The sequence below is a fragment of the Vigna unguiculata genome, chromosome 2 (assembly GCF_004118075.2).
Source record: "Vigna unguiculata cultivar IT97K-499-35 chromosome 2, ASM411807v1, whole genome shotgun sequence".
Lineage (NCBI taxonomy): Eukaryota > Viridiplantae > Streptophyta > Magnoliopsida > Fabales > Fabaceae > Vigna > Vigna unguiculata.
In genome coordinates, this window is record NC_040280.1 from 21,650,745 (window position 1) to 21,666,797 (window position 16,053).

A 16,053-nucleotide genomic window follows, 5' to 3' on the forward strand; every position below is an offset into this window, starting at 1 on the left:
ATCGCCTACTCAAGTCAGGATCAACGAGAGACTCCACACACTAAAGTACGTTATGCGGGACATCCCCTATTGGTGATCACCAAGGTCAGAACCCTTCTCATTGTCATGGCCACCTCTAGCCCTTCAATGATGCCTAAGTTCCTTTGAAAATCGAGAGGCGACCAAAATCAATTCCTAGTAATTCATGCATCATCGGTGTTAAAATCAATCAGACAATGAAGCCACAAAGTTTCATATGGTCAAGTCAAAAACTAGTTGACCTACCATGTTCAATTTGGGCAGGTCAATAGTTTTCGATGATGAAGGGTATGAAGCAAGTTGATAGCCAACCACTACCATGATAAGGCATGCTAAACTAGCATGAAGGCAAGTGAAAACATGAGGAGGGTAGCCTAATGTCACTCCCTCGAAACCAACCAAAGTGAGGTTAGGCAACTTGAGTAGCACAATCCCTTATGATATGTATAATGCAAAAGTCAAATTTGTACAAATAGATGCATTTTTTGTTAGTAGAGATGTCAAAATGAGTTTTAACTCGTGAGCCAACTCGATTCACCATAGGTTCAAGTCAGGCAGAGTTGCGAAAATTTCAGTTTTTTATTAGTGTGAATGGAAATGAACTTAACTCACTTAACACACAAGTTAAACGGATTCGAGCCAAGTTGAAGGTGGGTTAACCTGTAACCCACCACCACACTTCATAAATATTTTTACCATTTTTTTATAAGTTTTTTTTATTAAAATGATTTACTATTTCTGATATTTTTAAGTATTAGAATATTGTTCAATTATATTTCAATAGTTTTAGATGTTTAATTTATTTGGTTGCCAAATTATATATGTTGATACTTTAATTTTTAACTACTATCTTTATAATAATATTTGAAAATTCAGGTAAACACTTTGATTCTCCTACTATAAAAAAATGAATCGAGCTAATATACTTTTATTGTACTATGATAAATATACAAATAAAATTTAAAACCAAAACATTCATAAGTGAGTCAATCCACTAATCCACGAACCCATGGTGACTCAAGCTGAGTTACAAAATTCTGGTTCACCAAAAATGAGCTGATCCTCTTTTAGTTCAACCCGTGGTGAACCAATGCAGGTGAATCGAGTTGGCTTACTTTGTCATCCCTATTTGTAAGAATCCTAAGAAAATTGGTATCTCCTGTTTTTAAATCTCATAATTTATTTTTAAGGGAAAATATATTTTTTTAAAGACTCAAAATACATAAATTTAAAAAAAAAACGCATTTAAACAGGAAATTTTGGATTGTTTTTTTTTCACTCCACCAAATAAAAAATAATAATAATAATAATAATTATTATAATAATAAGTAACTTATCCATCGAATTTCATGATCAAATTTCGTGTACATTTACAATAGTACTAAATTTTGATGAAATGATTAAATTTAAAAAGTTGATAACTACATTAAAATTCCACCTGTATTTCGAAACTTGGTTAATAGCCATAATACTAAGATTACAAAATAATCTAAATAATTGACATGATATTTTTTTTTAAAGAAAGTAAGTGTAATTTTTTATCAAAATTATTGATAGTCATATTTATAAAAAGTACGTAAAAAAGGTAAAGTCAAGTTTAAAAATCACAACTTTAAACTATTAAAAAAATAATAAAATTGTGCTCTAAAAAATATAACTTTTACATTCATATAAAAGTTGTATTTCTTATTACGACTTCGATTTTCTTTTCAGCACATTCATATTTTCACTTATATATATATATATATATATATTTTTTTTTTTTATTTTGACTATAGAAGTCGTGATGACTTCTTGTTTTTATACTTTATTATTTATATCTTCTAAAGTTTAGAGCTTTCATATTTTTAAAATTTTTATTTTAACATATCTTTTAATTATAAACTATTTCTTAATAATATGGTTAATAGTTTTTTTAAATCTTTTTTTATATATACTTTTAAATTCTTATACAATCATATGTTTTTTATTTTGAAATATTTGTTAATAATTTAATTAATGAATTAAAAAATTGATTTCTTTTAATTTGTAAAATTTATTATGATTTCTTAACTATATAAAAATATTTTTTATTTTGAAATTATTAGATAATTTTATTATTAAATTTATGTTAACAAAATTTTTAAACCATTAAAAAAATCCAATAAAAATATAGTTTCAAGTTTAATTACGTTTATATAAAAATTTAAAAAAACATAAAACATATAAGAAACTGTAAAATAAAATATAAAACAACCAAAACGTCGACAAAAATCGAACATGGGCTACTCGGGGAGACAGATGATAGTACCTACCACTATACTACAAATAAACATACTTAAAGAACGTTTAAAAGAAGACAAATTATATTTAATTATAAATAAAAATTTTAAATTCTCGCCGCTGCCGGGGATCGAACCCGGGTCACCCGCGTGACAGGCGGGAATACTTACCACTATACTACAACGACCAGATGTTAATTTAGTTTATAATTCATTAAATAAACACGTTAGTAAAATGAAAATTGAAAAACGCTAGAAGGAGGGCTTGATCCTCCGACCTTGTGGTTAACAGCCACACGCTCTAACCAACTGAGCTATTCCAGCCTTTACATTAATTAGTCTTAATCAATGTACATATTCAATAAAAATATAAAGGACATCAAAGAAAAGAGATGGCCTTCTCTTCCCTAACCCTGCAATTCTGATGGCGGGTGATTGAGAATGAGAAAATTAAGAAATGCGTAGTGTTGATGATGATGAAGATTGGATGAATGAAGAAGAATGGGAAAGAGAGTTGTGTCCTTTGTTCTTCCTAACAGAGCCCTGTTCTTCTCATCCACTCCTGAAAACCCCACCCTTTACTCCTTCCTCCAGCCCTCAGTCTTTGCCCTAACCAAAAACAAGCAGCAACCCATTTCAGAACCCTCCCCAAAGGCACCAACTTGCCTCTCACCGTCCCAGCTCTCCACTCTGGAAACCACCCTCCACAAGTCCCTCCTAAGCAGCAACACTGATGAGGCATGGAAGTCCTTCAAGGCACTCACCACCCACCAAGCCTTCCCTCCCAAACCCCTCACCAACTCCCTCCTCTCCCACCTCTCCTCCCATGGTGACACCCTCAACCTCAAGAGGGCATTTGCCTCTGCTCTCTTTCTCATGGAGAAGAACCCCTTGTTGCTCCAACATGACACCCTCCACCACATGCTCCTCTCCATGAAGGGTGCCAACACTCCAGCCCCTGCCTTTGCCCTTGTCAGGTCCATGCTCAGGTTCAGGTTCTTTGTTCCCTTTCATGTTTGGGGGCCCGTGCTTGTTGAGATCAGTAGGAACTGTGGTAACCTTGCTGCTTTCTTGAGGCTCTTTGAGGAGAATTGTAGGGTAGCTCTTGAGGAGAGAGTTGAGTTCATGAAGCCTGATGTTGGTGCTTGCAATGCAGCACTGGAAGGTTGCTGCTGTGAGCTTGAGTCTGTAAGTGATGCTGAGAGGGTTGTGGGGACAATGTCAAGTTTAGGGGTTAGGCCTGATGAGTTCAGTTTTGGATTTCTGGGGTATTTATATGCACTCAAGGGCTTGGAAGAGAAGATTAGGGAGTTAGAAGTTTTGATGGGTGGGTTTGGCTGTTTCAACAAGAAGGGTTTTTATTGTAATTTGATTAAGGGTTATGTTAAGTCTGAGAATTTGGCATCTGTGGAGGCCACTATTGTTAGATTTCTGAATGATGGATGTGGGAAGGATTGGGGTTTTGGTGTTGAAACTTTCTGTGAAGTGATTAAGGTTTATTTTCAGAAGGGAAATATCAAGGGGTTGGCTAATTTGATTGTTGAAGCTCAGAAGATAGAGGGTTCAAATATTGTGGTTGATAGGTCTATAGGGTATGGTATTGTTAATGCGTGTGTTAGTATTGGATTATCTGATAAAGCACATAGTATTCTTGATGAGATGGATGTTCAGGGGGCCTCTGTGGGTCTTGGGGTCTATATACCTATCTTGAAGGCTTACTGTAAAGAAAATAGAACTGCTGAGGCTACTCAATTGGTGATGGAGATTAGTAATTCAGGTCTTCAGTTGGATGTGGGAACCTATGATGCTTTGATAGAAGCATCCATGTGCAGCCAAGATTTTCAGTCAGCATTTTCACTGTTTAGGGACATGAGAGAGGCAAGGATTCCTGACTTGAAAGGAAGTTACTTAACTATAATGACAGGTTTGATGGAAAAACATCGGCCTGAGTTGATGGCAGCTTTCTTGGATGAGGTGGTTGAGGATCCTAGGATTGATGTAGGTACTCATGATTGGAATTCTATAATCCATGCTTTCTGTAAAGCTGGGAGACTTGAAGATGCGAGAAGAACTTTTAGAAGGATGATGTTCCTGCAGTTTGAGCCAAACGATCAGACATACTTGTCTATGATTAATGGATATGTCTTGGCTGAGAAATATTTTCTCGTGCTGATGTTGTGGAACGAGGTTAAGAGGAAGCTATCCATGGATGTGCAGAAGGGGATCAAGTTTGACCAAAATTTGGTTGATGCGTTCCTTTATGCTATGGTTAAGGGTGGTTTCTTTGATGCTGTTATGCAAGTTGTGGAGAAAGCTAATGAGATGAAAATATTTGTTGATAAGTGGAGATACAAGCAAGCATTCATGGAGACCCATAAAAAGCTCAGGGTGGCAAAGTTAAGGAAAAGAAATTTTAGAAAAATGGAAGCACTTATTGCTTTCAAGAACTGGGCCGGCTTAAATGCCTGAACCTTTTATAGTGGCTACTTCATATCATAGGGATTAAAGGATCATGTCTGGATAAAATAACTCAAAATGAAAGCTGAGAATGGTTTCAATATTGTAGATTCTTTCAAAAAGTGAGCTTCAATTTCACCAACTTTGGATCACTTCAATTTTGTATTTACTGAAGAATAACACTCAGTTTAAACAAGATAATGCTGTGACTTATGACATGCATATTTGCTCGCTGTGCTGATACTAGTGCATCAGCTTTTGCTTTAGGTTGTCGATACTATTTTCAATTTCTCTTAAGGGGTATAATTTTTCTTCAAAACTCTATTAATTCTCGTCGAAAACCATTGTTTCTGTTTATTGTATTATTAAGGCACAAGGTAATTAGAGTTACATATTTTCTTACATGTCTTTGTGTTTTTAAATGTTTCTGTATTTCTGTTATAGGTGTCCAATTGTGGAAATATAGTTTTGATTTGGTTTTTGATAGACTGTAATTTAAAGTTTTAATTGCGTGTTAATCATTAGTCGTTGTCATTTCCACGGATTGATACCCAAGGTTGTCTCTATACTATATTTAGGGGGTCCGACACGCCTCATAAATGGTGTGTCCTGTGTCCGATACGGATCGGACACCAACACTTGTACGATACTTGTAGGACACACTATGTCCAATTTGAAAGATATTTTTTTATCTTTGACATGATTTTGACAATTAAAATAAGGAACAAATATTATATTATCACTACTTTTTGCATACTAGATATTAGATAGATAGATTAGAATCATTTTTGTGTTAGTTGACAGTTTCAAACTTAACATGTATATACATACCGTGTCCGGTATCCTATATTTTTTCAATTTAGTCATATCTTCGTGTTCATGTCCGTGTCATATCCGTACCCGTTTCCGTATCCGGGGGAAATTGCTTTTGAATGAACTTAATGTGGCTAAGAAAAACAGTTCATCAAATGGCGCCATTGCCGGGGAAATGGCAGTTTTAGATGATGTGTAATTTGTGAGTAAATTTGATTTTTGTTATTATAGATTGTTTAAGTCTGTTTTTGTGATTATTATTTTTTTTAATCATGTATAACCGTTGTGCATTTGGAGATAATTCTCCATTTTATCCTGCTCAACCACACGCACATAGCATGCATTCTGCAGACTATTCTAACCGTGTTTGGCAGCCATATAGTACACCATTCCAATAGCAATATGTTGTACCAGTGCTGAGCTTTGATTCACCATTTCAGCAGCTGTCACAGTCATATTGGACTGCACCAGATCACCAGAGAGATGTATATAAACCCCAACATTGTGACCAGTTTTTGGACTAGCCATGGCAGCCACAATTCAGTGAGCAATCCCAGCAAAATTATCAGAATTTTGGGACAGATTTTCAAGATATGACTAATCAAGTAGCTCATTTAGTGACAGTAGTGAAGGAGTTAAAAAATAGGAAATTTGAGTCAAGTTTCGGTCAGTCAGTGGAGAAGGTAGTAAGTAATGAGGCAACTACTAATTCTGATTCTGACATTGATTTCAGAACCTCTAAAGTGTATCAGGAAAAAAATTAATAAAGCTAAAAATCATGTTCTAGTGCTGCAGTATTTTGAGATGGATTTTGATGCTGATGTGTGTGATCCTAAGTCTGATTTTGATGCTTTTCAGCATGTGTATGGTGAACCTTTAGAGAATAATGAATATGCACTTAGCTTTGCTCCTAATACTATTGTTTCACCATACCAATGATCATTTGCATATTCCAGTAGTAAATAGCATGGCTGATGTTTGTACAGATTTTAATGTGCTTTTCGATGATGTATTGGATTCTGATTTCGATGTTGATGCACAAGGTGCTGAATTACATGTTGACTTCGATGTTGATGAAACTGTAGCTTGTTCTGATTTTGCATCTAACATGATCGCTGATTTAGATCCTAATAGTGCTGTTGCATTTTTGTTTAATGAGTGTGATACAGCTGCGGATGTGATAAGTTCAGAAATTCCAGAAATTTCAGAATGCTTGTTCAGAACAGATTGCAGTTCAATTGAGGCTAATGCTGTAGATTTTGAGGCTCCACCTATCTTTGTTGAGGATTTAGCTGCTGAATCAGATTTTGTTTCTGACTTAGATCTGGACATGCATATAGTTGCTGATTTGAATGCTGAATTTAACACTAAAAGCACAGGTGCAGTTCAGTTTGCTAAATTTGTAATGGTTGAAGCTGTTGTGAGGGAACTTAAAGTCCTTAGTCTAGTTTTACACGTTCAGCAACCTCTAATGGACAGAGAGCTGCTGCAACTGCAGGAAAATGGTTGGCAGAACCAGTTTAATGCACACTTGGAGACGCTGGCCAGATTGGTTAAGCACTAGGGAACAAGGCTGATGAGTCAATATTTAGATTTTGTTTATAAGAATAGTAGTAGAACTTGCATGGTAGTTTATATAGTCATAGCTAGAATAATAAATAGTAAGATAGAACGTAGTGTGTTTTACATAAAACTAAAGAAAATTAATTTTGATTTGAGACCACTTTGAATTAGGCTAATTTGTTTGTAGTTTTAGGAGTAGGTTAGTTTTCTTTTCTTTTTCATTTGTCTAGGATATATTAGGTCCCTTTCTCTTATTTTTGTTGTTTTTAGTTACTCCCTTGCCACATTAAGGACAATGTGTAGTTTAAGTGTGGGAGGAGGTTTTGAATTTTTGAATTTCTTAGAATTTTTTTTTTCTGACAGCACTAACAATTTGTTTTTCTGGTTTTAGTTGTTCTAATTTTTTTGGTTGCAGGTACAGTTGTTGTTTTTAGTCTCAGTAGCTTGAAGATAGTTCATCTAATTGGTTTTGCTTTGGTTTGATTTTAAGATTTCAGTTCTGCACTTTTTTTTTTCTGGTTTTTAAAATTCTGCTTCAGTTTCGGTTATGTTGTAGGTAGATTTAGCTAGTTTCAATTGTGCTTTTTGATTCTATTTAGAAAATAGGTAGATTAGTTCAATTGTAGTTTTATCTTGATGTTTTACACTTGCTCAGATAGTTACTTCTCTGTTTGGATAGTTGTAGCATAAAAAGTCAGATTAGGTTGCATGAAAAAAATAAATGCTGACAGCTTTGACCTCTACTCTTGTTTGGCTTATAACTTTCTCCATGGAGATCCAATTGAATTGATTCCTTTTGCAATGGATTCCTGATTCAATTACCTTTGATTTGAATGCAAGAATATAATTTTTGGAGCTCTGTGGTAGGTGTAGTTTGATTTCGAAATCCTAGACTGTGGTAGAGTTCCATTTTTGACAAGAAGTTTTTAGTCTAGTTTTAGCTAGGTAGAATTTAGTGCACATGCTAGATTTTGGTTCATTTACAGTTTTCAGTAGTTAACCTTGATTTTAGTTCTATTTTACTGCTTTAAAGATGTAGGAAATAGTTTACATAGATTTTCTTTAACTGTTTTGAAGGTAGCATAGAATCTTGTCCTGTTTTTTCTCTTTTTAGTGCATTCATGCCAATAACCTAGTGTGTCCAAAAAATCACAAAATTCCAAGGTTTCTGTGTTAAGCCTATAGTCATTGGGAGCAGATTTGGTGATAAATTCGAAGTTCAAAGTGTTCTTGAGTATTTTCCTTGGTGAATTTCAATTCTGTATGTGAATTCTGTACGTTGAGTTGTGAATATTTTGTGTAGCTAAGATTGATTGTTCTGAATGTGTTGCATCACTTAGTTTCGCATTAAACTCAGAAAAAGAGGAAAAAGTGGCTTTGAGGGTTAAGTTCGTTAACTGTGTTCCTCAGTAGAATTTAGGGTTCGAATTTTAGGATCTTTGTTTATACTGCATCATTCGCTTCCGTTCGTGTTTCTAGGTTCTATTCATCTCCTTGCGAATCATTTGACACTATTAGTTCATTTATTGCCTCATTTCACAAGCATCACGATTCATGCTCTGCACTTTCGAGCCATATGTACACGGGTTCTTTGCTGATCTTTGAGTTACGAATTTGGATTGCGTTTTTTAGGTTTCATGCGCTTATGTTAAGTAATAAGCATGCATATTAGTTGCTCAATTCATTTAGATCGCATTCCATTCTATTACATTGTGAATTGGCTGTCTCATGTTCATCATGCATTTCATCAAACACCTTGAGTGCATAGTTAGTCAGTGTGAACTTTCGTCGAACAGTTTGCTTAATTCTGTTTTCCACTGTTTGTCAGTGATCTAAGTGGTAGCTTGCATATGTTCTGCATATTAAATGGATATTTGTTTAGGTGTAAGATATAGTTGTTAGCAATACAATTGTTGCAATTGTGGCCGCATCAACCTTATTTGTCTATAATTTTCCACAATATCAACAATCTTGATGGGACTAAACACGATTTAATTTAAAATTATGAGATCAATTATGAGTATTTGATGCATAGTTAACCATGCATGAGGAAGTTGATGCCATCAACATAAAAAAGTAGAGCAAAAAGAACCACCACCTTGTGTTGATCATATTATCATTAGTTCCTAAAATATGCAGTTCATTTTAGTATGAGTTATTCATCATCAAGATCTAAATTAAGGGTTCACTCATACTCTTTTTTAGATTGAAAGTAAATAGGATGGAAAAGATAACGAGGTAGGTTCAATATGTAAACCTTAGTGATAAGGAATAACTTTATTTTAGTTATGGCAAAAAAGTGCATTTTAGTATTTGGATGGTTAATGTAATGAGGCATTGTAATAATTTTATAATAAAGTTCAGTAATGGTTGCTTTTGGTTTAAAAGCTTTAGGTAGTATAGAATATTCAACACAAGGTATTTGGAACATGTTACATTTCTACTTCTTTCACCAGGTATTCAATTGACTATGGCATGTTCCGCTTTTGAATTGGTGACACTGAACATGAATGGAGGGAAGCAACAGAACAATACAAGTTCATTGAGCATTGTTTCGCTTCAGTTGACAGACAAAAACAGCCGTGGCTTTCATCCATTAAATATTTTTTAGACTAAAATCCTTTTTCAGTTCTCTTTTTCGTTTCAAATATTCAATTAGTTCTCTGATTTTTATTTGGTTCAATTAAGGACTCGTATTTGTATAAATGATCTAATTAGGTCATTTTTTTTTAGATTGACATTAATGTTGTGTTCATACATGTCATGTTTGTAGTATTATCAATATTTTATTTATTTATTTTACTTCTTTTATTATTTTTTGTTTAACTTTTGTGGCATGTGTCAAGTTATTGATATATCACATGGTACCGACACAATAATGACCTACCATGTGATAAAAATATAACAAAAAAAATGAATTGTAGTTGTGATTGCCTATAACATCCAAAATTGTGATATATAGTTATGTACAAAACAAACTTCCTTAGTTTAAGATACATAATGAGATATTGAAGAATATAATTTTATGAATTATAATGGTATTTTGCTGTTTTTTAGTGAAAATTAAAGAAAATATCAAGTATGCAACTGAGTCACAATACTGGAGCTGAGCCATGGAAGTAGAAAATACATGACAACATATTTGAACTTTTTGGCTAAGCACAAGAAATGGAGTTGAGCCTCGTGAGGAAACCCTCTTTGCAAGGAAACTTGGAGCCCAAATCCATAAGGCTTAGCAGCCAAGAAAACTCTTTCAAGAAGGAAAGGTCACGTGCTAAGCACTAGGACAAGAGGTTAAGCTAAGAAGGAAACCCACTTGTGAAGTAACCCCTATGGCTGAGCACCAAAAGTTGGGTTGAACATCGCCTAAAAATTCCTACAAACAAAGACCTTGGGTCTTCATTCTAAGCATTGAGTGGAGGTTCTACAATGTAGTACTAGGACAGAAGAGGGTCTGTGAGGCACGAGGGAGGTGCTCTTAGTGTAGATCTTATGTGTAGATGCTGCTGGAATTGCATTGTAATATTCTACGAGTAACTGAACTCCCTTGTGTCCATGTTTGATGTAATTAATTCTGATTCTATTCACTTCTACTTCTTGGGTATTTATCTTTGCTTTCATTTTGTTGTTTGTGGTTTTATTTATGCTTAATGATGACTTAATCGCTCATCTATTTAACTGGTTTGGATTTTGAGTTGAGAAACCGGTCCAAACTATGGTCCAATCAAATCATGATACATGTACTGGATGCTTCATGGCATACTAGAGTGGATGTTGGAGGAGAGAGAGCCTTGCACATTAATGCAAGGACTCATTCACACCGAGGTTTGGAGTCCTTAGGTTCTAGTGCATTCAGAGATGAACCTAGATCTACATGGAAAGAGTACTCCCAAGACTTTGAATGATTTGCAAAGTAAGTAAACAAGATGGTAGTGGTGTAGTAGAAGAAGATGAAATGAAATCAATTCATAGCCCCTACTCCACTCAATCTATCTAATAACTACTATTTTTATTTACTTGCACTCTTTATAAACCAAAAACACAAAAATCAAACTACCAATATACTGGCTAAATCCCCGTGGATGTGATACTTGTTGATATTATTACGTACCAGTATACTTGTTGGGAAATGGTTGTTGATAAACAATCATCGTTTATTTTGATATGGATGTAGTCCATAAAAGAAGAAGAGTTATTGTATTTTGGTGTCCAATCACCACTCGCGTCGCATGAAACTCCTTTTCAAAAATACAAAATATAAAAAATGTTTTTGGTGTCAACCCGACCGCACGTGTTACATGACACTCATTTTTAAAAATGTCAAAAAGACAACTTTCAAAAATTAAATAATTTAATCAAACTTTTCTATGAAGAACTACGTAGCCTAATTTCTAATTTTTAATGAGAATACGTAGGACCAAGGTTAATCCTTGTCAAGTCCTTTTCACTCCAAAAATAATTTTGTTCAATATTTTCTTATTTGTGGGAAACGTAAGTATTTAAAATAAACACATCTCTTTTGCAATTTAATTAAAGGTACCGTCTTTGGACGGACACTGTAGGGTGCTAATACGTAGCCTAAGCGTAACAGACTTTCGAATGTTAAATTTGGTTTTCCCAGACTTTATTTTATTTTTATGGTTTTCCATGGTTTGTTCCAAGTCAGTCATTCAATGCAAGCAATAAGGGTTGATTTTTGTGACTTATAATCAAATTTGTGGTACATAAGAAGTACATACCTTTGTATGATAAAAGAAAGATTTATCAGTAAATTTTAAAAATTGAACAAAAAGTAATTTAGCTCCCCACTTATTTGTTTATTGTGCTCCACTTTTTACCTATCTGATTTGGAGGAAGAAAGTTGATCCTAGAAGATTCTGGATATTCTAGAAGAACTGAAGATCAATAGAGAATTATCTTGCTAAGGACGTTTACATCTATTACCGATTTCATTGAATATTTTGATATAACCTTGAATCGTTTTAGCCTCCATTTTATATTCGTTACTTGAATTGATTGTACATTTTCTTGTTTCTTTTTTCGATGAATTGTCTGCTAGCATCAATCTGTGTTTTAATCCAAAAATTATAGTGTAAGTAGAATATAATAGAAAGATTAGAGCAGAAAATAGTAAAAATGCAAGTCAGTAGATGGAAATTCAATTTTAGCAATGGAAAAATGATAGAAAAAGAAAATATATGAAGAAATTGGTGATGTCGTTCGTAATAAAAAATAATTGGTTCTGAGATGGAATTGATGAAGTTGCATAACCTGATAATTATTCTGGAACTGGCTTCGTCCCTTTGTGCTTCCCATTCGTATATGGAGTTTCTGTTTTGTAGGTGAGAGATTGAGTGCATTCCAATAAAGATTTCTCATCCTGGTTTTTAAATAAAGAACCTTTGGAATCTTTGTTTAGTTCTAGTTGCTTCAAACATGGAGTTTAGGATCATATATTGTTTAATAATCCAAGTTTCATCTCGATTATATATGTTACAGGAGATTCTAGGTTTAATTAATATTTGGTTTAAGTGTGTTTGGAGTTATTTAATTGTTGCTAAGTCATTAATTCTGGGAATAAAGGCTTTCATATACAGGCAAAAACATTTTCAGCTTGATTTTTGTGGCTTAAGAATTTATTTGCGGAAACTAAGTTTTTAAGAAATGAAGTTATCACTACAAGAAAAACTGATATTACCGACGATCAAAATCCGTCGGTAATGGTCAAAATTCGTTGCTAAATCAACATTACCAAGGAGTCGCAACCGAGATCGCAACGGGACGACAAAAATAATTTAAAAATAGTACAAAGGAGTTGCCACCATAATTTATTATGGAAAACTATAGAAAAAACTTAAAAAAAATGGTCTTCGGAACCAAATTTGGGTTCGGGAGTCAATTACGTATAGGAAAGACTTTAGCACCCAAAATGCCCGTCTTAAGACGGTTCCCTCTTTAATTAAGTATGTAAAATAGAATTTGATGTTTAAAATTATTTGTTGCTCCCTAAAAAAATAAAATAAAATAAAAAAGCACATACAAAATTATTAAAGGTTAATAAATAAAATGATCTTTTATATTTTTTAGCCTAACGAGGATTCTATCTCGCTCTTACGTATTTTCATATTTGGGAAATCAAGGATAACGTAGTTATTTAAAAAAAGTTGTTTGATATTATTATTATAGTTTTATATATATATATATATATATATATATATATATAATATCAAGAGAATTCGACATTCCACATGATAAAAGATTTAATTATCAAGCAAATTTGAGATTTGACATGATATTCAAAAAATTAATTTTATAATTTTTATTTATTATTATTAAAAAAAAAGAATTAAAAACTTATGAAAGAGCGTTTTAATTACCAAGCAAGTCCAAGACTTGACGTGGTATTCAATACTTAGATAAAAGAAATGACATAATTTTTTGTCCTTTTTTTATTTATTATTTATATTTTTTTTAAAGAAAAAGAATTAAAGCCCATGAAAAACCTTTCTAATTACCAAAATAAAGACACCCCAAATAAAGGGAAAGAGAAGGGTTAAGCTGGCGAAACCAAACCCAACAATAACATAACGTTCCCCCAAACACATTTAGCCAGACAATAGATCAATCGATCATACACTTGCATACATTTGATATTATAAGGAAGTTTGAATAGTTCATGAATAACATTAAGAATAAAGAGAATTTACCTTTCAGGGTCATCACGAATAGAGCACAAACCGACTAAAAGGATAGTAAAGTAACTCCTTTTGCATGTGTGCTCTGGTAAAAAATAAAAAGAAGAGAGGTTTTTCCAATTTTTTTTCTCTCTCCATTGCATTGGAGAAATTTTGTGTTTTGTACCACTAAAATCCAAATCCTAGTCTTTAATTATAATAAAATATATGAGGAAGGGATTGGTCCTGATGAAGCATATTATAGAAATTAAATGGTAGCATAATATACAATGTATTGATTATAATTATTAACGAAATATTGTCTGTAATTACTAGAATCATATATTTTTCAATACATGAAGATCCTGGTCAAATCATAACATATTATTTATATAATTGATTTTAATTATTACCAAGAATATTTTTTTCTAATTATTAAAATCATACAATTCTCTAAAAAACATTATTATCAAGAATATTTGCTTTTAATTATTAAAATAATACCTTCTCTGACTAAAAAAAATCAATGAGACACATCAAGATATTTATTCAAATTATTATACCATTTTCTTAAAAAATAGAAATTTTTAAATGTCATTTTCTGACATGTCATGTATGGAGTGTAAATAGCAAACAATGGAGTGAAAATATGTACAAAACATTTGGACTTATGAAAAGAGTGTGATAATTAAAAATAAATTAGATTCTCGCAACTTTTTTTTTCTTTTTTCCTTTTCTTTTTTTTTCCATGGTAGAATTAAAGTTAAAAAACCTACCATATTTTTATTTTATTTTTTTATTTTTATTTAACAAAACAAAATGCATTCACCCGAATGAAATTGGGTGTTGACATTGTCAATAAATGAAATATATGTTACCGACGAATTTTTCTGTCGTTAATTAAGATTTAAGAATCCGTCGGTAAAATTTGTTGATAATTTAAATTTATCGACAAAAATATATTCGTCGATAAAATTTCATCAGTAATTTCAATTTTTTTGTAGTATATGCAGTTGTGCTTCTATTTTATAATGGGCTGAACTCATTTGCAGGATAAGTATATGTGAAGCTCATATGCTAGTGCATTTAATATCTTTAGGTTTTATAAACATTGATGATTTTTTTATACGTGATTGAATGGTGCATGGATGGGTCCCTTTTATTTTATATAATATGATTTTGAATGCAATGAAAATGGTTATAAGCTTAATACATACATGATAGTAACGTAATGTGGATGTTATGATAGTAACGTAATGTGGATGTTGTGATGATGATTTACTTGGGGTTTTAATATTATATGATGAACTCATTTGCACGATAAGTATATGTGAAGCTCATATGCTAGTGCATTTAATATCTTTAGGTTTTATAAACATTGATGATTTTTTTATACGTGATTGAATGGTGCATGGATGGGTCCCTTTTATTTTATATAATATGATTTTGAATGCAATGAAAATGGTTATAAGCTTAATACATACATGATAGTAACGTAATGTGGATGTTATGATAGTAATGTAATGTGGATGTTGTGATGATGATTTACTTGGGGTTTTAATATTATATGATGCATATCCTTTTAAGTTTGGTATTTGGTAGTTTTTTTTTATGAATGGATTGTTATATTTGAGAATTCTTTTACGAAAATTTTCTTCTTTTGCGACAAAGTTTTTAATTGAAAATTATTAATTATCAGGTTAAGTCACGAAGTTATTTGACAATTATAATTTTCATAATATTTAAATAAAATTTAATTATCATGTTAAGTTTCAGACTTACTTGATAATTATAATTTTCATACGATTTAAATAAAATTTAATTATCATGTCTAGTCTCGAACTTGCTTGATAACTAAATGTTTATTTTTTTAAATAAAGTTTGATTATCATATCTAGTCCGGAACTTGTTTGATGGTAAATTTTTATCATGTTGAGTATCTGATTCACTTGATAAATAGTACCTATATATTGAAATTTAAAATTGAGAAAAAAGATATTAATCAATTTGAAGTTTTGTTTATAATTTGTTTTTAAACAGAACTATGTAACCTGATTTCTCATTTTATGGAAATATGTAGGAGCAAGGTCAAACACCTTGTCAGACTCAAATATAAAAATTAAAAATGTTTTCTTTATTATATTAGTAAATTTTCTTCATTACCCAAATAAGAAGTACATCCCATTAGACGAAGAAAAAAAATGATTAGTAAATTTTAAAAAATTATACAAAAAGTAACATGCAGCTCTCCACATATGTGTTCATTG

The 16,053-nt window shown here is 32.3% G+C and overlaps 1 protein-coding gene and 2 non-coding genes across 3 annotated transcripts; 1 reads left to right on the top strand and 2 right to left on the bottom strand.

Moving 5' to 3' along the window:
• Positions 1–2,395: 2,395 nt before the first annotated feature.
• On the bottom strand, positions 2,396–2,467 carry TRNAD-GUC. The gene has a single exon. It is a non-coding gene; the product is annotated as a tRNA-Asp (tRNA).
• Positions 2,468–2,529: 62 nt separating this feature from the next.
• On the bottom strand, positions 2,530–2,603 carry TRNAN-GUU. The gene has a single exon. It is a non-coding gene; the product is annotated as a tRNA-Asn (tRNA).
• Positions 2,604–2,662: 59 nt separating this feature from the next.
• Positions 2,663–9,873, top strand: LOC114173322 (pentatricopeptide repeat-containing protein At1g69290-like). The gene is made up of 2 exons (XM_028057622.1): positions 2,663–4,858; positions 9,569–9,873. The coding sequence occupies exon 1, from the start codon at positions 2,781–2,783 to the stop codon at positions 4,746–4,748; it is 1,968 nt and encodes a 655-aa protein (XP_027913423.1). The 5' UTR covers positions 2,663–2,780; the 3' UTR covers positions 4,749–4,858; positions 9,569–9,873.
• The last annotated feature ends 6,180 nt before the right edge of the window (positions 9,874–16,053 follow it).

Excerpts from the sequence above, each read along its gene's own strand:
- LOC114173322 (XM_028057622.1), top strand. The coding sequence starts at position 2,781 with ATGGGAAAGAGAGTTGTGTCCTTTGTTCTTCCTAACAGAGCCCTGTTC.